The following is a 22,181-nucleotide window of genomic DNA, read 5'->3' as shown; positions in this document are numbered from 1 at the left end:
GAGGTAAGTGAATGATCTAATACCTAAACCACCATCACTAATAGGAGAGTAGATTGTGTTCCAAGCTAGTGTGATGAGTTTCTTGCTGTGCAGGTCACCACTCCAAGCAAAGTTTCTAAACATTGTCTCAAGCTCCTTCAACATTGATTTAGGCCAGGCATGAATGGTTTAGGGGTAGATAAGCATGCTATTAAGGACAATTTTGATGAGTTGAATTCTACCAGCAAAAGATAAGAGAACAACTTTCCAACTCGCCAACTTAAGTTTGATTTTCTCAATTATAATTTGGAAGTGAACTCTCTTAGGCTCACCTTTGAAAATAGGCACTCCTAGATATGTGAAAGGGAGAGTGCCAATGCTGAAACCTAAAGATGTTGCAATGTGGTTCAACCTGGTATGAGAAATTGAGCCTCCATAAATTGTAGATTTCTGAGGGTTGATGATTTGGCCAGAGATTTCAGAATATCTAGTAAAGAAATTGGATAGCACTTGAATATTACTAGCGGACCCTGTATAAAATAACATACTATTGTCAGCATATAAGGAGTGTGAGGGAATATGATGGTTCCTTAGATGAGCTTTATCTGTTTATGTTGGACCAGTTAGGAAAGACCTATGCTGAAAACCGCATTCGCAAGACAAAAGAGGAGGGGAGAGAGGGTCACCATGCCTTACTCCCCTTGAGTAGGAGATGAAACCCTCAATCTTAGCATTGATAGATATTGAGAGTTTAGCAGAGTTCAGAATTGTTTGGATCCAATCGGAAAACTTGGAGCAAAAGCCAAAAATCTTGAGTACTTTAATGATAAATTTGCAGTCCAACATGTCAATGACTTTGGCAATATCATGATAGGATCAATTTAATATCTAAATAGGAAAAATAACAGAAACAGAATGATATAAGAAAATACTGACTTTTATTTGAAGTTCTCTAGAGTTCAAATGGGATCTAGGGTTACAAATAAAAGTAGAAAGCTGTAGAAAAAATGCAGAAAAGATAGAAACAGAATGGAGGCTCTTAGAGAGGCCTAGTCTCTCCCATGTGGTATATCCACTACTAATTTCTGCCTATCTAACAAACTAGCTGCTGCAATCATTTATTCAGAATCCTAGGACAATTCCCCCACTCACAGGCTGCCAGCTGTAAGCCAGCTGTGACAAGCCATGTGCAGCAAATCTACTCAATATTCTGTTCTCTCTCCTTCCCTTTTTGTCTTTTCCTAACATAGAATTTACCAAATCTACCAATTCCCTCCCCTTCAAAACTATCCTTGACCTCAAGGATAAAGTCTGGAAACTCTTCTTTTATCTTACTCACTAGTTCCCAAGAGTTTTCAAAATCTGGCAATGTTTTCCATTTGATCAACACCTCCAGTTCACCCTGCTTATTCCTCCTTTCTTCCATAACTTTCTCAGGCAAGGGCTCAAGCTGCCAGTCTTCATTCATGCAGGAGGGTAATGGTTGGGGCATAACAGAAGGAATTACAGCCTTCTTCAGCAATGATACATGGAAGACAGGATGTACCTTGGTGTCTTCAGGCAGTTTGAGCTTATAGGCTACAGCACCAATCCTCTTGATTATCTCATAAGGTCCATAATATCTTGGGCTCAACTTTTGGTTCAATCTCTGGGCCAATTTCTTCATTTTGTAAGGCTGGATTTTTAGAAAAACCATATCTCCAACTTCATATTCTACTTCCCTCCTATGTTTATTTGCCTGAGTTTTCATCACATCTTGAGCTTTGCACAATTGATCCTTCAGCTCCTTGATCATTATGTTTCTTTCAGCTGTGAGCTTATTCACCTCATCTACTACTGAAGGAGGAGTATCACCTCTGATTAACACAGGGGGGGGTCTACCATAAAGGGCTGCAAATGGTGTAGTTTTAAGTGAAGCATGATAGTTGGTGTTGTACCAATATTCTGCCCAGGCTAACCACTTGGGCCACTGCTTAGGCTTCAACCCTGTTACACATCTCAGGTAGGTCTCCAAACATCTGTTCACCACCTCTGTCTGGCCATCAGACTGAGGATGATATGCACTGCTGTATTTCAACTGAGTCCCAGCCTGCTTCATTTCACCCACAATCTTCTCTATCTCATTTGTTTGGTAGAAGGGATATCTATAGGGTCTCAGATTAGGAATAGTTGCTCCAGGCTTTAGGATGATAGCATGATCATGCTCCCTAATAGGTGGTAGCCCATTAGGTAGATGGAATACTTCTTCAAACCTGTCCAGTAATGTCTTCCATTCATCATCCTCTACTGCTGCATTTTCTCCTTCAGCTTGCACAGATTCTACCAGCATTCCTCTTCCTTTATCATTCAAGGCTTTCAACATTTCTTTCATAGAAGCTTGTTTGGTACTTAGTACAGGGTCACCAAAAATACAATGTTCAATCTCCTCCTGCTTCCATTTCAGACATAACACGCCAAAATTTGCTTCAATGCTGCCCAAACTGGCCAACCAATCCATCCCCAACACCAATTCAGCTCCACCTAACTCCATTAAGAAAAAGTGTTGATTAAAGTCAGCCCCTTGCACATTGAAACTCAGCCCTTCACAAACACCTTGATATTTAACCCTCTCTCCATTTCCCACCTCTATGACATAGGGAGGAGTCTCCATCAACTGTATGCCCATTCTCTCTACCAGCCTAGCATCAATGAAATTACTAGTTGCCCCTGAATCAATGAGGGTTATCAACTTCTGTCCTTGTACAGTAGCCCAAACCTTGAAGGATTTATTAGAAGTGAACCCTTGTTTGCTCTGCAGTGACAAATGTAAGGTTTTGAGTTCTGTCACTAATTCCTCCACTGCCTCAGTTTGAGTACTAACTCCCCAATTCCCCTCTTCTTCCTCACTACTAATCTCACACAGCTTGAAACTCATATGCTTAAATTTGCATATGTGCTCCCGATTCCATTTGTCACCACACTTAAAGCACAATCCCTTTTTGCTCCTCTCCTCTAACTCAGCAGGATTCAATCTCCTTCCTTTGTGTCTCTCATTTGCTCCTCCACTGATCTTCTCACCATCCTTCTTAGAGCCACCTACTTCTATAGGATCTTTGATTTTCAGCAGTCCTCCTCTATCCTTCCACGAGCTCCCATTCTTTTGGCAAACTTCATTTTTTTCTTCAATTAATAATGCTCTATCCATGAGGTCAGATAAACCTTGACTCTCAAAGAGCTTTAGTTCGGCCTGAATCTCCTCCTTCAAACCATTCAAAAAAATGGAATCTAACATTATTCTTTCCTCTCTTCTTAAAGGAGCTACTAACCTCTCAAACTTCTCCATATACTCCACAACAGACCCTTTTTGTTTCAAACTCAGCAGGGGGGCCATCGGGTTTTGCATCATACCCGGTTGAAATCTTCTCATCACCGCAATCTTAAATTCCTCCCAAGTCCTTAGTGGTGCTTGTTCTTCCCACCACTGATACCAATTCAAAGCTCTATCCTCCATAGCCAGTACCACTGCGTCTAGCTTGTCACGTACTCGTATCCCATTCAAATGGAAGTATCTCTCTACGCGAACCAGCCAACCAAATGCGTCATCTCCCTTAAAGATTGGAATTTCCAATCTTCGTTTGTTTCCCAAAAACCTAGACCCATTTCCGCCACCGTGACGACGAGTTCTGGGTCGAGAATCTCGTGACACAGTGCTTCTCTCACTTCCTTCCTCATCGTCGTACTCGTGCTCGCTCCCATATCTATGTGTCCTTCGTGGTCGATCCTGAAGCAGTTGGCGTATCTGCTCCATCGTGACTTGGGGTTTCGCTTGTTGTTCCAGAACCAGCAGTCTGATTTGATCCAAGGTTCCTTCAAAATTGTTCATTCTCTGCTCCATCGTGTCTACTCTATTTTCCATGATGCTCCTTGTATTGACCATTCACAAACTGATGAAACCAAGGCTCTAGATACCAAATTGATAGGATCAATTTAATATCTAAATAGGAAAAATAACAGAAACAGAATGATATAAGAAAATACTGACTTTTATTTGAAGTTCTCTAGAGTTCAAATGGGATCTAGGGTTACAAATAAAAGTAGAAAGCTGTAGAAAAAATGCAGAAAAGATAGAAACAGAATGGAGGCTCTTAGAGAGGCCTAGTCTCTCCCATGTGGTATATCCACTACTAATTTCTGCCTATCTAACAAACTAGCTGCTGCAATCATTTATTCAGAATCCTAGGACAATTCCCCCACTCACAGGCTGCCAGCTGTAAGCCAGCTGTGACAAGCCATGTGCAGCAAATCTACTCAATATTCTGTTCTCTCTCCTTCCCTTTTTGTCTTTTCCTAACATAGAATTTACCAAATCTACCATATCAATGTTGATTTCCATGGTACCTTTGGTAGATTTATGATGTAACTTGTTAATGGCCTATGATGTGAGACAAATGCAATCTTTGATTTGTCTGAGGTGTATGAAACCCTTTGCTCAGGAGAGATTATTGAGGGGAGTACTTGAGCTAGTCTATTAGCAAGAACTTTGGAGATGTCTTTGAATTCATCAATATAGGGAACCATGGTGAGCATGTTATTGATGTTCTCACTGATAATGTGAGGTATTACTTCATTTAATGAGACCATTATCTCTGGTTGTGGTATACTTGGTGAAAAGAGAGTTGTAATGGTTGATGATGTGACTGAAAATTCTCATAGGATCTGTGACAACTTCATTCTCAATTATGAGAGAAGCAATTTTCTTGTAAGCCTTCTTCAAGGTAGCTGATTTGTGGAAGAAGGTGGTGTTTCTATCTCCCTCTTTATGCCACTTGATTCTAGACTTCCTTGCCAAAAACTTTCTTTCATAACCAAAAAAATCTTCTGAGCTAAGGCTTTTGCTTTCTTTATTAAGGTTAAATTTTCAAAAGGCACCTCTAAGTTAAGGGAAGTTTGGAAAGAGTGTGGAGTGTTTATGTTATTGTCTAAATCCAAGGGGTCAATATGAAGGTCAAAGTTTAAATCAGCAAGGTTGGCCCATGAGTTTCGGAGGAAATAAGTGAAATGTTTAAATAATTATTTTAATTATGAATAAGAAATCACTATTTTTTAAATGATTGTCTTACATTTTTGTAACTTTACTGTAAAAATATTTTTTAACTATAAATAATAAATTGATATATTAGATCTTTTCAAACATATTTGAATTTTTTACTAAAAAAATATATTATAAATCTTAATAGACTAAGTATAAAAACATATTTATAAATTACGCAATATATTAAAAGACATAAATATAGATACAAAAATTAAAAATTACTTTGAACTTGACATTATAAATAATCCATCAATATAGAAGATAAATTTAAGTCATTTCTTTAGTGAGATATAGAGATTCAGAAGAAAAAAAAAATTCAGGACCAACATTAAAAACACGCTAGTTTACAGGAACCGCAAGACCATTTAAGATTTTTTCATCTTTAACTTCAAAAACTAAAGATCCAGCGAATAAATCACCTATATTTGTCGGCAAGGATCCCACTTAAAGATTTAGCGAATGGATCTCCTCTATGGACGACAAGGATCCAACTTAATGATCCAGCGAATGGATTGTCTTTATGGGCGGTAAGGATCCCACTTAAGGATCCAACAAATGGATCCCCTATAAGGACGCCAAGGATCCAACTTAAGGATCCAGTGAATAGATCACCTCTAAGGGCGGCAAGGATCCAGCGAATGGATTGTCTCGATGGGCGGCATAGAACTCACTTAAAGATTCATCAAATGAATCCCATTTATAAGCGACAAGGATCACACTTAAGGATCCAGCGAATGGATCGCCTCTATGCGCGACAAGGATTCAACGAATGGATCGCCTCGATGGACGACATGCATCCCACACAAGGATCCAACGAATGGTTCGCCTCGATAGGCGGCATGAATCTCACTTAAAGATCCATCAAATGGATTCCCTCTATCAACGAGAAAATGAAATATAGAGACTCAGACAAAAAAATTCAGAGACCAAAATAAAAAACACATCAACTTACAAGGACCTAAAGATTATTTAAGAAAAAATGAATAATTGATATATAATCTACTTATATTCTCATTAGTTAAAGAACAAGAAATATAATTAAAAACAATTATTATTTAAGGTTCTCACAAAACATATATATAATTCTTTATGAAATTCTGGTGTAGCAGACCCAGATGTCCTATCGGATGTTGAGATATCCAATCTGTCATGAAATACACAGACAAGATATAAACAATTTCACGCAGTTTTGAAAAGTAAAGAACACAAGTGATTGTTAACCCAATTCGGTGACAAACACACCTACTCTGGGGGCTACCAAGCCAGGAAGGAAGTCCACTATCAGCAGTATTAATTCAGAGCTAAACCACCCCGTTTACAGCTCTTCACTTAATTTCTACCCAATGACCCTTCTACCTAGATCCTCTTTAGATATGAGAAACCCCTCTCACTCCCAATTACCGCAGTAATGTCTAGTAATCTGCACCTCAGCCACTGCATCGACAACTTAGTCTCCTTGTGAAGACCCCACTCCATGACAACTCTGATCACACAGAAAACACCAATAAGAAGACACACTTCCATGACCATACCTAGCCAAGACTCTTAACTAAGAACAATAACTTAGAGTTACTTCAAATCTTCCTCCAAGAATAATACACCTCTTGCCTACGGGCTTTGAGGTAGACACAACGTCTCTTACTTCACAGCTTCGAGACAAACATGATGACCTTCCCACAACCCGGGAGGTTCACCTTCACAAACCCTATATTTCTACATCTTCAATTATTATCAAAATAGGTTACAAACCCTTATGTTTATATCCGATTATCAACTGGATTTGGACCTTCAATCACGGCTAATTTGTTGTTACAAATAAGCAGGAACTTCTGCTACAATCAAGGTCTTCAATTCCCTAGTTTCCGAATATATCTCCATATTAAGAAACTATGTAAATATGTATATTCTTCAAATATTTTGATTGATTCTTCTGACCTTTTAAATATATAACGCCTTGTATGATTACATCATATCTTTGAATATATCTGTGATTGTTAAATCATAACTGATTTAACTTACCCACTTCAGCACAAGCACGATATCTTGACATCTCATATGACATATTATTCCAGATATTGAAATAGTTTAACATAACATGTTCTAACATTCTGATAGGACTTATTGCTGTTCCAGTTCCTGTCTACAAATTAATTCAGCCTATCTACTAAATCTGCTTTATTTGTTTTACTAAAATAATTGGCAATTCAGCCTAGAGGGTTTTTTTATTGGGCCGCTCGAATTGGGTTGGTCTTATTGGGTTGTTGGGCCGACCCTAAAGAGTTTTCCCTAAGTCCTTGCTTTAGCTAGAGTTGTGAAGGAATATTAAGGCTGACTCTTTTGAGCGCCTCATAGGTCGTATGACGGCTATCGAGCATATATTTATTTTTTGGTTAGAGATGTAGATAATGGGAGTAGTTGCCTCAAAAACATGTACATTAAATGCATGATGCCAAAATGTTTTGCAATTAATGTTTTCCACGTTAGTCTAACTTTCAAGTAGGTGATCTTTCTAGAGTACTCAAGTGTTATGGGAGGATCAAGGTCGAATTCAGACCGTTGGTAGTGATAATGAGTTTTCCTTGATATTTGGTCATCGATCATGGGGTCGCCTCTTACAAATATATAAAGGATAAAAAGGGGCATCTAATCTCCTTTTGCATTCTCTACCTCGTAATTTCTTAAGGATTTTCTTGTTCTCCCTGTTGTGTTTGATCTCACACTTTATCGACTATTCCCCTTAGTTTTTATTTCTCTACTCCGAGGACTCTTTCGATGCTCAGACGACTCAAATTTTTGTGTACCAACAACTGTGAATATCAAAGTTAATAATCTTGAGTCCCTTTTTACTGTGCTTACTTGTCATTTGTCAAGATTCTTGGGGTGATTATCATGGGAAAATCAAAAGAAGGTGTTGTTGTTAAAAAATGAGGGGTTGGTTAAAGTTGCTTTGCTCTCATTTTACTACTTAGGATTTTGTTGATTGTCTTATTGGTTATCAGTTACTTTATCCTTTTAGTCATTAAGTCTCATCTCAATTAGACCATTGCACAACTCTTCAAATTGAGCATTTTTATCTAAATCGTATTTCGCATGCATAATTCAAAACCTTGTGTCTAAAGTCGATGCAAAATGGTTCAAGTTAATTAGTCAAAATTTTGGATAAAGAAACTCTTGAATGCATAGTTGCAATCAGACTAGCTCTCAATTCAATCATGAAAACTGCACTTTTCTCAGAAAAATTAATTCTGGAAGTATGATTTAAATAAGAGTTACGTGTGATTCGAATAATGACATAAATGTGAAAATCAAAAATTTCTTCTGTTAGAGTGATTCAAATCACAAGATCCCCGAATCGAATTAGGTGTGAGCTAGGTTCAAATCATATGAAAGATTGATACAAATAATGGTTGAGATTCGATATTTGGATTTTGCTTCTAGTTGTGTGATTCGATTCAAGGGTTTCTTTGAATTGAATTTCCTAATCGAATCATTGACTCGAATCAAAGGTGAAAAATCAAAGTTTTTAAGTTCTTGATTCAAATAATTCTCTTATTTGGCTGGAACCGTAATCGTTGCTCTTAACTCGAATTATAAGGGTCATTTTACTCATTTTTAGTGCACTATCTCTAACACATATATAAATAAAAAAATTTCCTCTCTAGCTAATAACTCTGAAAATCTTTAAAACCTTGAATCTTTTGAACCCCTTTTTAGATTAAAAAATTTCACAACATTAGATTGCATTTGAAATCATTCATCTTCAACCTCTAGTGAAATTACCATTCTTGAGTGGTTGCTTCTCAACTATGAGGCAGTGTGAGATCTATTGAAAGGAGGTTCATTAGGTGCTAACGTTTTGTAAAGTTTGAGTTTCAAATCAAGAATCAAGTTGTGGAGTTGTAGTTGGGAATGACAATTCAGAAAAAAGGAAAAAAAGAAAGGTTTTCTTCTCCGTCAAAGACTTCAGTATAATTAATATAAGGTTGTTATGGATGAATTTGAGAGTTTGTGTTTCTTTAGTTAGACCAAGAGCTTGTAAGGGACTTCTATTAGGGATAAGTGACGACTGTTGTCGATCGAGGCTTGGAGCAGATTTTGGATTTGGGAGGTGAACATTTAAGATGGAGTGAAGATCTTGTGAAATTCAACCTCGCGAGTTGTATACATCAGAAAAGGAAGATTCAAATTGAAGTTTCTTATTATTATTTTAATTTTCATCATTATATGATTCCTTGATTAAACTGCATGATGTAAAAGTTGTCAAATAGTGGAATACCAAAAAATTTCAATGGTTTTCCATTGGAGACTGGATAAGGTGCAAAGGAATGACGAACACACTGAACCAATATAAATATTGGTGCACTCTTCTCTTTCTCCCTCTCTCTCTCTCTCTCTATCTCTCTCTCTCTATCTCTCTATCCCTTATAATTATCCTCCTAATGACATGTCTCAAGAGGATGTATATTTGAAGAATAAGCTTTTGGTCTTATAGGAAGGTGTAAACTTTGTTGACAGTGTCGGGCCCTCAGCTGTTGTGTTAAGGAAATAGAAGAAACAATACATAGATATATATTTACTAGTTGAGGAGGATACCGAATAAGACTTCCCTATTTTATTCATTATTCCAAATTGGGCGTTTTATTGTTTTCACTTCATCTTTGATTTTAAAATAATATGGGTTGCTACAAAATGATGCTCTAGATGAGAAGGGCATCGAGAAATACACCTTCTTCCTCTAAGGTTGTATTTATGCTTACCTTATAGGAGGTTTATCCCTTGTTCACTTTTGATACTTTGAGTTTCCTAGCCCTTCCTTGCTAAGAGCAGGCTAATACATGAGACTCTTTTAATCGGCCTTCCAGAGATGATGTTCTCGGGGTCATCGTTGAGAGTGTACAGTGAAGCTTTGCACAAAATATGTGCTAATGGTGCTTCTTCAGATGGTGAGCCCATTTTAAATGGTGTCAAAATGGGGAGCCATATTCAGGGAAGTTGGGTCATAAAGACAATTTATTGTCAAACTCAACAAATATGTATCTATCATTCCTTACGCGTCTTGGTCCACGGACGTCTAAGAAGCTTCAATCTTTCATTTTTGGATAAGACTATGTAATTTTCACGAGTAAGACCAAAGAGGTTCACCAAGAAGATATGGTAGAAATGTCATATCAAATGCTTAAGGTCTGCACCATCTAGGGTTTTGGTGTTGCAGAGAAGGGTGAAGTATTGGAGCCTGAATTTATCCTAAAGGAAAAGAGAGGCCCGAGGAGCATCTTGGAGCACTTGTTATTGAGAGGGATCGAGGAGCATCTTGGAGCTCTTATATGGGTGTAGAATAGTCTCGAAGAGGGAGGGGTATGAATAATAATTTCCCCTAAAACCATTCTCAAAAACATTTTCTTCGAAAATGAGAGTTTTAAAAATAGAGGGGAAGAGTATAACGGAAGTGAAAGATAGCAGAGTTTTATAAAATAAATTGAATGGATTTCAGGGTTTGTATCAAAGATTACGACAACTGATAAAGATAGATTTGTTTTAAAAAGCAATGCCTTAATCAACAGAGTTCAATTTTCACACAAGGTTCAAATTGAACTTTGATTAACTGAATAGTCAATCTAACATTAACAATTTATACTGTCATAATCGTCAGAAAGTATATTCAAATGACTAAATCTATCACAGACCTACACTTACACAATAAATCACTATAAGTAGATAAAAACATATTAACATGTGATTCTAGAAAGCAGTAAAGCCTAAGTCATTCATATCTATACTGAAATGTAAAAGAGATTAAGAGATTGTACACCAGGTTTACACTAGTTCAACACATTCATCCTTGCTCTCTGCTTAATCCCGTCTTCAGTAGCGAACCACTAAATATTCATTAGGTATTCCACTATTTTGAAAAATAATGTACATGAGTTTTTGTAGCAACAGATAATTAATATAACACAAAACACTTCAAGCCAAAATATTGAGAAAACACAAGTCTAAATTTGGATTTCCCTTATGTTGTATCAGAACACTGAATAACTGCAAAATTCAAAAGATCTTCACTAGATCTTGAGCTTACTTTCTTTCTTGACCTAGAGTTTTGCTCCAAGATTCTGTTCTACATTGGTCTTCACTCAACCCTACTGGACGTCCCTTGTTTGAACCTTTGTTTGAACCTTTGCTCCAAGATTCTTTCTTCTTCTGTTGGTTTACCCTGTAAACGATTATTGTTTTGGATTGCAGCTTGCAGGCTGTAAACTAAGTTGTGAACTCATCACACATTTTCTTCCTTGAGTTGATATAACCATCAGGTAAGATTTTAAACCGCGTCATCATGGCCGCTCCTTTGAGGTCCAAGACAAAAAATTTAAACCTCACATGGCTCTTGGCGTGGCGATAGTCAAGCATGGTGTCTACGTGTTCAATTTGTTCACATGGATCTCTAATTTCGTCATAGCTATCCAAATTGGATGTTTTTTCCAAGGGATTTGGGGATCCTAAGTCAAGGATATACCTATAGAGCAAATCGCTTCTATGGTAAGGGGCCTGGGCTTCGATGCTCTGTCCATTCCTTCCCTAAAAATGACGCGGTAGAGATCTTTGATGACGGCGACCTTCATATGGGTTTGTGACTTTCACTTCTGCACTGTAGTCATGAGAATAAGAATGATGCGCCTGTGATAGACGGCGTTTTGGCGATTCCGAGATTCCTCGGTGGTGAGAGTTAGTGTCACTAAGAACCACCTGAGTCGTGGCTTCGAGATTATTGCCTAGTGCTGCTTCTCATTGCGAGTGACTTCAAGGTTGAGAAACTTGTTGATTCTCTTCTCCTCGTAGGCGCCTTTCAGCTAAGAGGTGCACATTTTGTTGTTGCACCAAGTTGTAAATGTTGGTGACTAGTTTATTTGCTCTTTGCATCCCTAGATTGGCTTGGAGTTGTTGGAGGATCTTGAATATCTCTGGTTCAGGAATTTGTGCTTGCGATTTATGTTATTTAGAGGTTGGACATTGAAGCTGTTGTTGGAAAGGTTGTAAGGTCGACAATACTTAAAAAGTGCCTCGACTGATGGGTGGAAGGATTGAGGCCACAAGAAATGAGAGGATTGAAGACATTATAAGGATTGGATAGGCTTCCCTCTGTGGGAAAAGGTGAGATCTCTTTTGCAGGAGTAAGGACTGGCGCAATGCCTTCACCTTCGACGTTGACGTTGTGATGCACATCTATCCGAGATGACTTGGAAACGTTATAAGGACTAGATCGACTTCCCTCTGGGAGAACGTGAGATTTCTTTTGCAAGAGTAAGGACTGGTGCAACGACTTCACCTTCGACGCTGACGTTGCAATGCACATCTATCCGAGATGACTTGGATGCTACCATTACCAGTGAAAAGTTAACCGGAGTATAAGACAAGAATTAATATAACTGTTGCGGCGATGCAACATGTAGGATTAAGTGGATTTTTGTGGAAATTTGTGAGAACCATAAATTTATTTTCATAAACAACACCACTATTCCATTGCAGAACAAAATATCACTGATGTAAAAAGAAAAAAATTCCTGATGCAATGGTACATACTGAATATAGTGTACGATCTTCTGTCTAGAGAATTCCTTTATTTGATTGCTCGAATTGAGTCGATTTTATTAAATCATTAAACTCACGCGAAACAACTAAAATAATAAACATTATCTATTATTATAATCTATAACCAAAATATAAATATCAATATGAATTATCAATATGCAAGAAACTAGTATTAAATCATTTTTTAAAATTCCTTTTAGTTATAGACAACTAAATAAATGAATATCTAGAATATAAGAGACTTCCATTCTCACATATAACAAAAATATGAGAATACTATTATTTATTATTATTATTATTATTTAAACTTCTAATCAAAATATAACTATAAGAGCTTAAAGATAGTGCACTGTAAGATAGGAGTGTGCAAAAATACAGTTAATTGAACCATATTACTAAACTGAATTGTATTGCACCACAAAAAAACTAAACCACTTGAATGGTTAATGAACTGAACCATTTATTTTAAACAGTTCTAATTCAGTTTAAAACTGGTTTAGAACCAATTTTTAAAAAAAATTGGTTTAGTTCAATGGATTAGTTTTTTTTTATGAATAACTTTTAGAACAGACTCATTTTTAAAATTGATTTTAAAAATTTCTTCCTCTGTCTCTCCCCCTTTCTCTTCCACTCTCTTCCACCCCCTCTCTCTTCTTCTTCTTCTTCTTCTTATTATTATTATTATTATTATTATTATTATTATTATTATTATTATTATTATTATTATTATTATTATTATTATTATTATTATTATTATTATTATTATTATTATTATTATTATTATTATTATTATTATTATTATTATTATTATTATTATTATTATTATTATTATTATTATTATTATTATTATTATTATTATTATTATTATTATTATTATTATTATTATTATTATTATTATTATTATTATTATTATTATTATTATTATTATTATTATTATTATTATTATTATTATTATTATTATTATTATTATTATTATTATTATTATTATTATTATTATTATTATTATTATTATTATTATTATTATTATTATTATTATTATTATTATTATTATTATTATTATTATTATTATTATTATTATTATTATTATTATTATTATTATTATTATTATTATTATTATTATTATTATTATTATTATTATTATTATTATTATTATTATTATTATTATTATTATTATTATTATTATTATTATTATTATTATTATTATTATTATTATTATTATTATTATTATTATTATTATTATTATTATTATTATTATTATTATTATTATTATTATTATTATTATTATTATTATTATTATTATTATTATTATTATTATTATTATTATTATTATTATTATTATTATTATTATTATTATTATTATTATTATTATTATAGTTACATGATATATTTATTTTCATTGCATTCCATTGATGTTGCAATAAATTATGTAATTTTACAGTGAGCGTTAAAGTTACTGTTTAGCTTTGATAATTCACAATACTATATGATACAGGGCATACATTCAGTAAATAAAAGCATTATTCTAATGTATCAAACCTCCTGATCATTCTTAAAACTAAGATTAATATTCTTAAAATTTAGATTAAATATCATTACATGGGATTGGCAACTCGATTTTCATGTAAAATTTGGCAGCCATAACAGTATTAATTGATATTTAACTTTTGTGTTTGCACTAATTTTCGAAATTATGTATATTGAAAATAGAATACTTTTTAAATCAAAATAGATTCTATACTCTATAGAATGAATATAGAATGCCAAAGAATAAAAAGTGTAACTAATATGCTTGATTAGATTGTTTAAGTTTGTGTAATATACTTTAAAATAAACAATTCTGAATTTATAATATAAAATTGATTTATAATAACAAATTGGTTTTGAATTGGTTTATAAGTAGAAACTGATTTTAAATCAGTTTAAAAATACAAACTAGTTTTAAACTGGTTTAAAACTGAACTAAAACTGTTTTAACAATTAATTAGTTTTTTATTAAAATGGTTTTCAAAAACTGAATTGGACCATTAATGTGGTTCAATCCAATGCAATTCTTAAACCATGAACACCCCTGCTCATCTCCAATGGTGCAACTTACATTTGAGTTCTTTATGAGACCCACTAAGCCACCTCATATTAAAAGAATTTATTTAATTTTAATTTTAATAAAAATATGATATAGGTCTCACAACTTTACCTCATAACTTGATTGATTGGGTACTACAATCTTTTACTTGTTGCATTGCAATGCAACTCTATTATGACATGACAAATTTTTTAAATATTTAATTATTAAATTAAGGGTACAGGTGGAGAACTCAATAGAAGAAACTACCATTGGAGATGGTCTAAAATATTTTACACAATCAGAGCATCACAACCATTGAAAAGAAATATTTTATATGTAATTTAAAGAAAAAGTCAAACTTCTATAAAATTAACGGTTATAATTTCACCAACAGGGTAAAAGTGTTTTACACTGTCGGTGTATTTCCATTAAATCCCATAACTATGAAGTTAAAGATATTGCACCATAAGTAAGCATCACAAGCCTTGAAAAGTTAGGATACTAATATAAAAGTTAATTTTAAATATAATTACATTGTTAAACTTTAACATTGTTTAAACACTAAATTAAAATTCTATTATTTTTTCTTTTGAAAAAATAATTTAAATATAAGTTTTATTGAACCTAGTTAAACTTTAAAAACTAATAAATGTATCCTTAACTTTGAAACATTTTACGTGGTTAAGAATATATCAAATGAATGACATTAATTTCCCCTAATTATAGATTATCAATAATAGATACGAATAAGAGAAAGCAAATTGTAACACTTTATTAAATTCAACAAAATGAAAAAACATCAAAGCATGGAAGAAGAAACAAAACAGTAATAACCAAATCGAATGTTCACTGTAACAATAAACACACTCTCAGAACCAAACCACCGCCCTTAACCACCGTCCACCACCGCCATGTTAGAACGAACACTCTCCTCCCGCCGTGGCAACTCCCACGGCGAAGGCGACGAGGACATTCTCAACGACGACGAATCCAAGACGAAGAAGCAACAATACATGCTCTTCCGCTTCACCAACAGATTCTCAACCTACCTTTCCCGAAATGGTAGCCACTGCGTGCCGTGTGTCACCATCGCGTTGATTCTTGTGTTGATTTTCTCGGTCTTCTTCACCTCTCGAAACTTTGTTTGCATCTCGACTTCCTCTTTCTTCAAACCAGCCGCTCGTGCTGCTTTCTTTGGGCTCGATGGTTTGGATTCCGATTTCGGAGCTCTTGGTGTGCCCTGCTGTAAGTCTCTTTGCGCTGATCTGATCTCTTTCATGCTTAATTCGTGTTTTTGTGGATCGTGATTTGGTTTGTTTTTAGGTTTTGTTTGGATCCAGAAAAAAAGCATAGAATTGTAGCTTTAGGAGTTTCTTGTATATGGAAGATCAAAATGAAATGGTTCTGGATTGGAATGTTAGATATTGTTTTTTCAATATTCGATTTATTGTTTATTTTCTGGATCCTGATCCCATTAATGCAATCAAATTTCCTTCTCTTTTTGCATAATTGGTTGATTTTGAACTGCTTTTCTTGGTTTGGCTTTCCATGTTCATTTGAATGCTGATAAATAGCTTTGAGTTTAATAATATAGTGTAAAGTGTAAAATAGTTTTATCCAATGAGAATATATCGTTTTGCGGTGTCATACAAATAAATTAAAAATTCCAGTCTGCCTTAGCGAGATACACGATGGTCATTGGTTGGCAGTATAAAATTAATTAACACTGTTGATGCATATTTTATTTTCTCAATAAGATATGCAACGTCAGTGTAAAATTAGTCTAGGTTGTCTATAGCGCGCTATAGCGGTATAGCATAGCAATAGAGGACCTCGGCGCTACGCTTTTGGCCTGCTAACCGCTATCCGCGATAACGGAAATAGCGGCTGTGTATTCTGTCAAATCACACATATAGTTTTAATGACATGGCAGACTGGTGGTTTTTTATTGGAGACAGGGCATGTGTATTGAACTCTTTGGGTGTATTATTTTTAATTAACAGAAAGTATCAAGTGTTTTGTGGCCAAAATAGTATTTATTTTACACTTTTGGGTACATTTATTGTCGGATCACACTTTTGAGTCGAGAGTAAAACGTTGATTGTAGCGGCATTTATGTTCATTCGTATTTGCGTCCCTTTCAAATGGTGGAGTTTAAAGTTGCACCACTTGCTTGACTGCACATGATTTGTGAGAATGATTCAAGAAGTGGTGGATTGACAATTTTATTTTCTCTTGTTTTAAATTCTTGGTTTGTGATTTTGAAATGATAAGTCATACTGTTTGTTGTTGTTGGATACTTATAATCTTATCCTTGGTAAAGGCAGATCGAAACATGGTAAAACTGTAGAATGGACATCAAAAGATTTGCTTAAGGGGCTGGAAGAGTTTGTTCCTATATATGAAACACGGCCAATCAAAAACAACATGTATGGGATGGGTTTAGACCACAGCTTTGGACTTTGGTTTATTGCCCGGTGGCTGAAGCCAGATTTGATGATCGAGAGTGGTGCTTTTAAAGGACATTCGACTTGGGTTTTGCGGCAAGCTATGCCTGATACGCATATTATTTCGATTACACCAAGGCATCCAGAAAAGTATCTTAAAAAGGGACCTGCTTATGTTGATGGTAACTGTACATATTTTGCTGGAAAGGATTTTGTGGATTTTGGGAGTATTGATTGGCCAACTGTGATGAGCAAACAAGGGATTACGGACCTTAGTCGGGTTCTTATATTTTTTGATGACCACCAAAATGAATTGAAAAGGTGAATTACTAGATCTTTGAGATGCATGATTCAATAGTTGAGTACTTATGATGAAATTAAATTGCTACTGCTTATCATAATTATTTTGTACGTCTCTTAATGAGCAGAATTGAACAAGCTCTGAAAGCTGGGTTCCGACATCTTGTTTTTGAGGATAACTATGACACGGGTACTGGTGATCATTATTCACTGAGACAGATATGTGATCAATTTTATATACGAGGTGTGTAAACTCTCACTTTGCTATTGAATTATCATATTTGGTTGAATTTTGTTTCTATTACCGGGAGAAATGCATACAAATAATATGCATAAATAATTGACGAGAAATGAATGGAAATCCAACATATGAAGCCAGATATTTGATGAAAAACACAACTGCTAGTTTGTAGTGAGACATACTTAAGTCTGTATAGTAACATGAAAGGTTCATATCCTAGAAATGGCAGCAAAAATACATTTTGGTTACCAGGAAACATAATGTAGGACCGTACAATCCTACGAGCTAGCACTCGATCTTGACCATATTTACTCAAACCATGATCGGGCTTATAAAAAGCCCATGATGTGAAACCCAAATCTTAAAACAGAAATGTCCTCTTCTCATTAGAATGTATGCCACTTGCTCTTACTGCTGCAACCGACCTCTATGTTGCATCTTGACATCTTTCTCTTATTTTGTTATATTTAATGGCAAGTTACTACTATAAATAAGTTGTTTATTTATATATTCATATAAATAAGTTTATTTTCTATTTCATTTATTTAAGCTTTTTGACACCTGTTAGACTAGCGAAATACTCGGCCCATTGTTGGGCAGCCCAACTTGGGCTTATAGCAGCCCAACTCGGGCTTATAAAAAGCTCTTTATGTGAAATGCAAACCCTAAAACTAAAATATCCTCTTCTCAATAAAACACTTCTCTTTTACTTCCGCAGTCCGCCGTCGCCCCGCTGTATCACTGCATCTTTCTCATACTTTCTCCTTTGTTTCTTGCTTCTTTGCATGTGAGTGTCCACTAAAAAAACACTAGATTGTGTCGGAAAAGTTTCAGAAGATCATTGAGGGTAAAAAGGGCGTTTGCATCGAATCAGTCATGAACAAATCAAAGGGTAGTAGCCTTCATAGTTGCTCTATTTATTGTTATTACACACTTTAACAAATTTTACAATCTCTACCTGTATTTCCTACAAAGGGACTTTAGTTGACGAAAACAATTAAATAGCGTCATTATGTGGCACAATAAGTACCTAGACTACGAGTCTACGACAGACAATCAGATTGAAGATGATTGTCCCCTAACCTCGGAAACTTATTTTTCCAGAGAAGGTGATTGTGTGATTGTATCAATTGCCAATTGTAGTCCTTTTGCACCTACACAAGTAGAGGTTTTGTAGTGGAATTTGTTAAGTTAATAACAGCAAATGCAGGAGTTGAAGACTATTATCATTTGACTTGTTCGTGACGGATTATGGGTTGAAGCTACTCCAACTATGTTTGCTATATATCCATGGGCTTCTCCCAGATTGTCAGTGTTTTTGAATATAAACTTGGGTGAGTGCGTGAGAAAAGTAGTTGGTGGCTTTGAGAAGTGGGTCACAACCCTAAGACTGGTAAACAGTTGCTTGCTGGCGACTAAATCTGTCTTTGCTGCCATTTCCAGGGGCTTGACATTTCAAATTGCTATAGGCTTATGTTTGTTCCACTGCAAAATAATAGTAGTGCATTTCATTAATTTGCTGGTTTATTATTTTTACACATTTTCGATCATTATATTCATGTACTTCACTTGTATAGGGAAATTATGCATAAAAAGATGTATATGGAACTGCACTTATGAATTATGCTGTAGCCAATGTCAAAGAGGATTTACTTAATACTAGAAAATTTCTCAATTGGGGTTTTGGTTTTTAAAATATAAGTGGTGTTTGCTCAAACTCCAGCATCCATTTGTTGGAAAATGTTTGTATGATTCCATGCAGCTGTTGATAATCTTCATACTGGTGGAATAGTATTCTAAAAGCATTGGAAAAGAAATTTAACTTTTGTTTTATTCTTTTGTTGATCTAAGGTGGGGGACACAGTTGCTTTAAAGACAGCGACGAAGCTAGGATCAGGTCAAAAAGGAAGGAATTCTGGGAGAAAGCAGTTGATATCGAAGACCTATGTGGGCCAGGGGAAGCATGGTGGGGAGTTAGAGGGTACATGCGCGACAACTTCAATCACAGTAATAAGCCAATATCTTACGCACAACACTTCCAGAATAGCCGATATGTTGAATCCATTCTTGATGTATACTGGGAACTCCCACCAGTTGCCGGTCCTTCCCTAACTCATCAAACCAGATATGATCCTGCGCGCACTCCCATTCCTATTGTGGAAGATGGGCGATATGGTTTGTTCCAGCGGCTTGGTTTGGGTAAACTTGACAATTCTGTATTTAATGGATACACTCAGATGGTTTATTTACAGATATCTGAACAATAATTTGCTTAGACAAGGGTATGATGTAGTTGAAGGAATTTTTGTATCTGTATTATTTGCAAATATTCAGCCTGATTTGGCTTAAGATATAGCTCTTTTATTTTTCTTGCCATTTTCCTTTTTCAAATTCTTTCAAATTCTTTACTCATTGATTGTTCAATTCTATCTAATTTTTGTTTAGTTAATTTTTATGTTTGGTGACTAAGTACTAACATGGTTGCCAATATGTTGTTTTATGTGTCAGTCTTCTATTACTATTTAAAAAAAAATGAAATTTTGTTAGTAATTTTTCATCTCAAAACTTTATTATACAGAAAAACTCATTAAAGTTGGTCCATTTTTTTCCCTAGTAATTATCTGATTCAATGAATGTGACACACACAGAAATGGACATCAATAATTCAGACCACCTTTCAGGTAGAAATAATGTTTATTTTGGTTTCAAGCTTGATCATTATGTAGCCTAACATAATTTTGAGTCAAGTCAAGTGTCCTACTATGAAAAAATGATGACAGAATTTGACACATATTTCACATCATAACTGTTGCATGTTTCCTTTCTATACTGGTGGCTGTAAACATTACAATCCAAAGAAATAGTAATGTTTTAATATCAAAATCCAAATACATAAGAAAAATTAATGAATAGTTGCAGATGAAATGCACAACAAGCTTCTTTTTATACATAAACAAGATTTCAAAGGTACACAAAACAGATCTGCAAACAAAACATGTGTATATATATTTATGGATATGTCTCAGTTAAATTCTACTAATTGAAGACTTGTCAGGCTCAGACTATTAATTCACAAAAACTGAGACACTAAATTACATATATTTTTGATTTGGAATATAACCATATAAACTCAAACTTTCTTGTAAAACTTCATATATGCATATCAGTGAAAACTCCACTTTGGTTTTCTGCATTACTTTTGGCTCCTAGATTTTTCCATGGCTCTTGGAGCTGCAAACAAGATAATTGATAACATAAAATTTTTTTCAACCAATGGTCAATATCAAAGATTAGGATGAAACAGAATAAGACATACCTAGCCCAATTGCCTCAGAGCCTTTCATGATCCTTAGTCTCCGACACGAGTCGGCGAACATCCTGCATCAACCAACAATTTTAAGCAAACCTTTTCAACCAAAAGGACTATTGTGATTTAACATGAGCTTCTGTAATTTTTGATCTAATGAAACAACTTATTACCGCCAAGGAACATCGCCGACAAGCATCCAATCTCCATCTTTATCTTCATATGTAAGAACATATTCAGATCCATCAAGAAGATCCCTCAAAGAGCTCTCACTGAGTCCATCTTTCCCAGGAAGTCCAGGAGAATTGCATTGACCTATTATTAGGACAAGAACATATACATAAGCACTTCTACGATCAGCGCTGCCATACAAGACCTTGATGTAATTTGAAGAAGATAGAGTTAGTACCAATGGTAAAGCATGTAAACATCTTCTCAAGAGCTGAAGAAAGATCCTTATAGTTGTTATAGATTTTGATATCAATCTTTCTGAGATAAGGTGCACCATCCATACTCACTTTCACATAAAGACAATCAGATCCTGGTTTTCCTTCATCTTCATCATTGTTCTTTGTCAAATTCGAAGCCATCGAGTTCTTTCGAAAAGATCGGATTGGTGGCCATCCTACAACCTGTGTCCTGTTCCAAAAGTTTCATATAATGAAGAACACATAACAAATATTTCATTAAGCAAAATGATGTAAAAAAAACAAAACATACTTTGAAGCAAGAACATTAGCATGTTCATTTGTTCCAGAAACATGTTTATTCTTTTCATGTATTGGTTGGTGAAGAACCTCTTTGATGTTTTTTGGTGAAGATTCATCAATAGCATCAAAGAAACCTCTTTTAGCTCCAACACTAGATACAAGGTTGTTCAAAGAAGAACAAACACTAATGTTGTTGTTGAAGTTAAGAGAAACTCCTCCAACTGGTTTTCTTTGAGGAGATTGAGAACCAGGTAGGCCTAGTCTGAGTTCTGTCTCCTTGAAGTTGAGAGATGAAGTCTCATCATCATGTTGTAATGGCGTAGACATGAAAATTATTGTAATGGTAGAAGAAAGTGAGGAAGAGAGAATGAAAGTGAAGTTATGGTGAGATTGATATAATGAAGTGTTGGAGAGGAGGTGGATGGTTTTGTTGATGCACAAAAGAACCTTCTTTGGTCTTTCTGTACCAAACTTTTT

The 22,181-nt window shown here is 34.9% G+C and overlaps 2 protein-coding genes across 2 annotated transcripts; one reads left to right on the top strand and one right to left on the bottom strand.

Annotated features, from left to right (window-relative positions):
- The first annotated feature begins 15,458 nt into the window (after positions 1 to 15,458).
- On the top strand, positions 15,459 to 20,058 carry LOC131654151 (uncharacterized). The gene is made up of 4 exons (XM_058924574.1): positions 15,459 to 15,944; positions 17,023 to 17,467; positions 17,575 to 17,690; positions 19,539 to 20,058. The coding sequence occupies exons 1-4, from the start codon at positions 15,611 to 15,613 to the stop codon at positions 19,952 to 19,954; spliced, it is 1,311 nt and encodes a 436-aa protein (XP_058780557.1). The 5' UTR covers positions 15,459 to 15,610; the 3' UTR covers positions 19,955 to 20,058.
- Positions 20,059 to 20,593: 535 nt separating this feature from the next.
- LOC131654152 (auxin-responsive protein IAA8-like) lies at positions 20,594 to 22,181 on the bottom strand. The gene is made up of 5 exons (XM_058924575.1): positions 21,715 to 22,181; positions 21,404 to 21,633; positions 21,168 to 21,309; positions 21,004 to 21,065; positions 20,594 to 20,918 (listed from the first exon to the last, which is right to left on the bottom strand). Exons 1-5 carry the CDS (start codon positions 22,029 to 22,031, stop codon positions 20,881 to 20,883), a joined length of 789 nt encoding a protein of 262 aa, XP_058780558.1. The 5' UTR covers positions 22,032 to 22,181; the 3' UTR covers positions 20,594 to 20,880.

Source organism: Vicia villosa, linkage group LG2 (assembly GCF_029867415.1).
Source record: "Vicia villosa cultivar HV-30 ecotype Madison, WI linkage group LG2, Vvil1.0, whole genome shotgun sequence".
NCBI classification, from domain to species: Eukaryota; Viridiplantae; Streptophyta; class Magnoliopsida; order Fabales; family Fabaceae; genus Vicia; species Vicia villosa.
The sequence above is the reverse complement of the archived record's forward strand: the minus strand, read 5'-3'. Positions and strand labels throughout refer to the sequence as shown.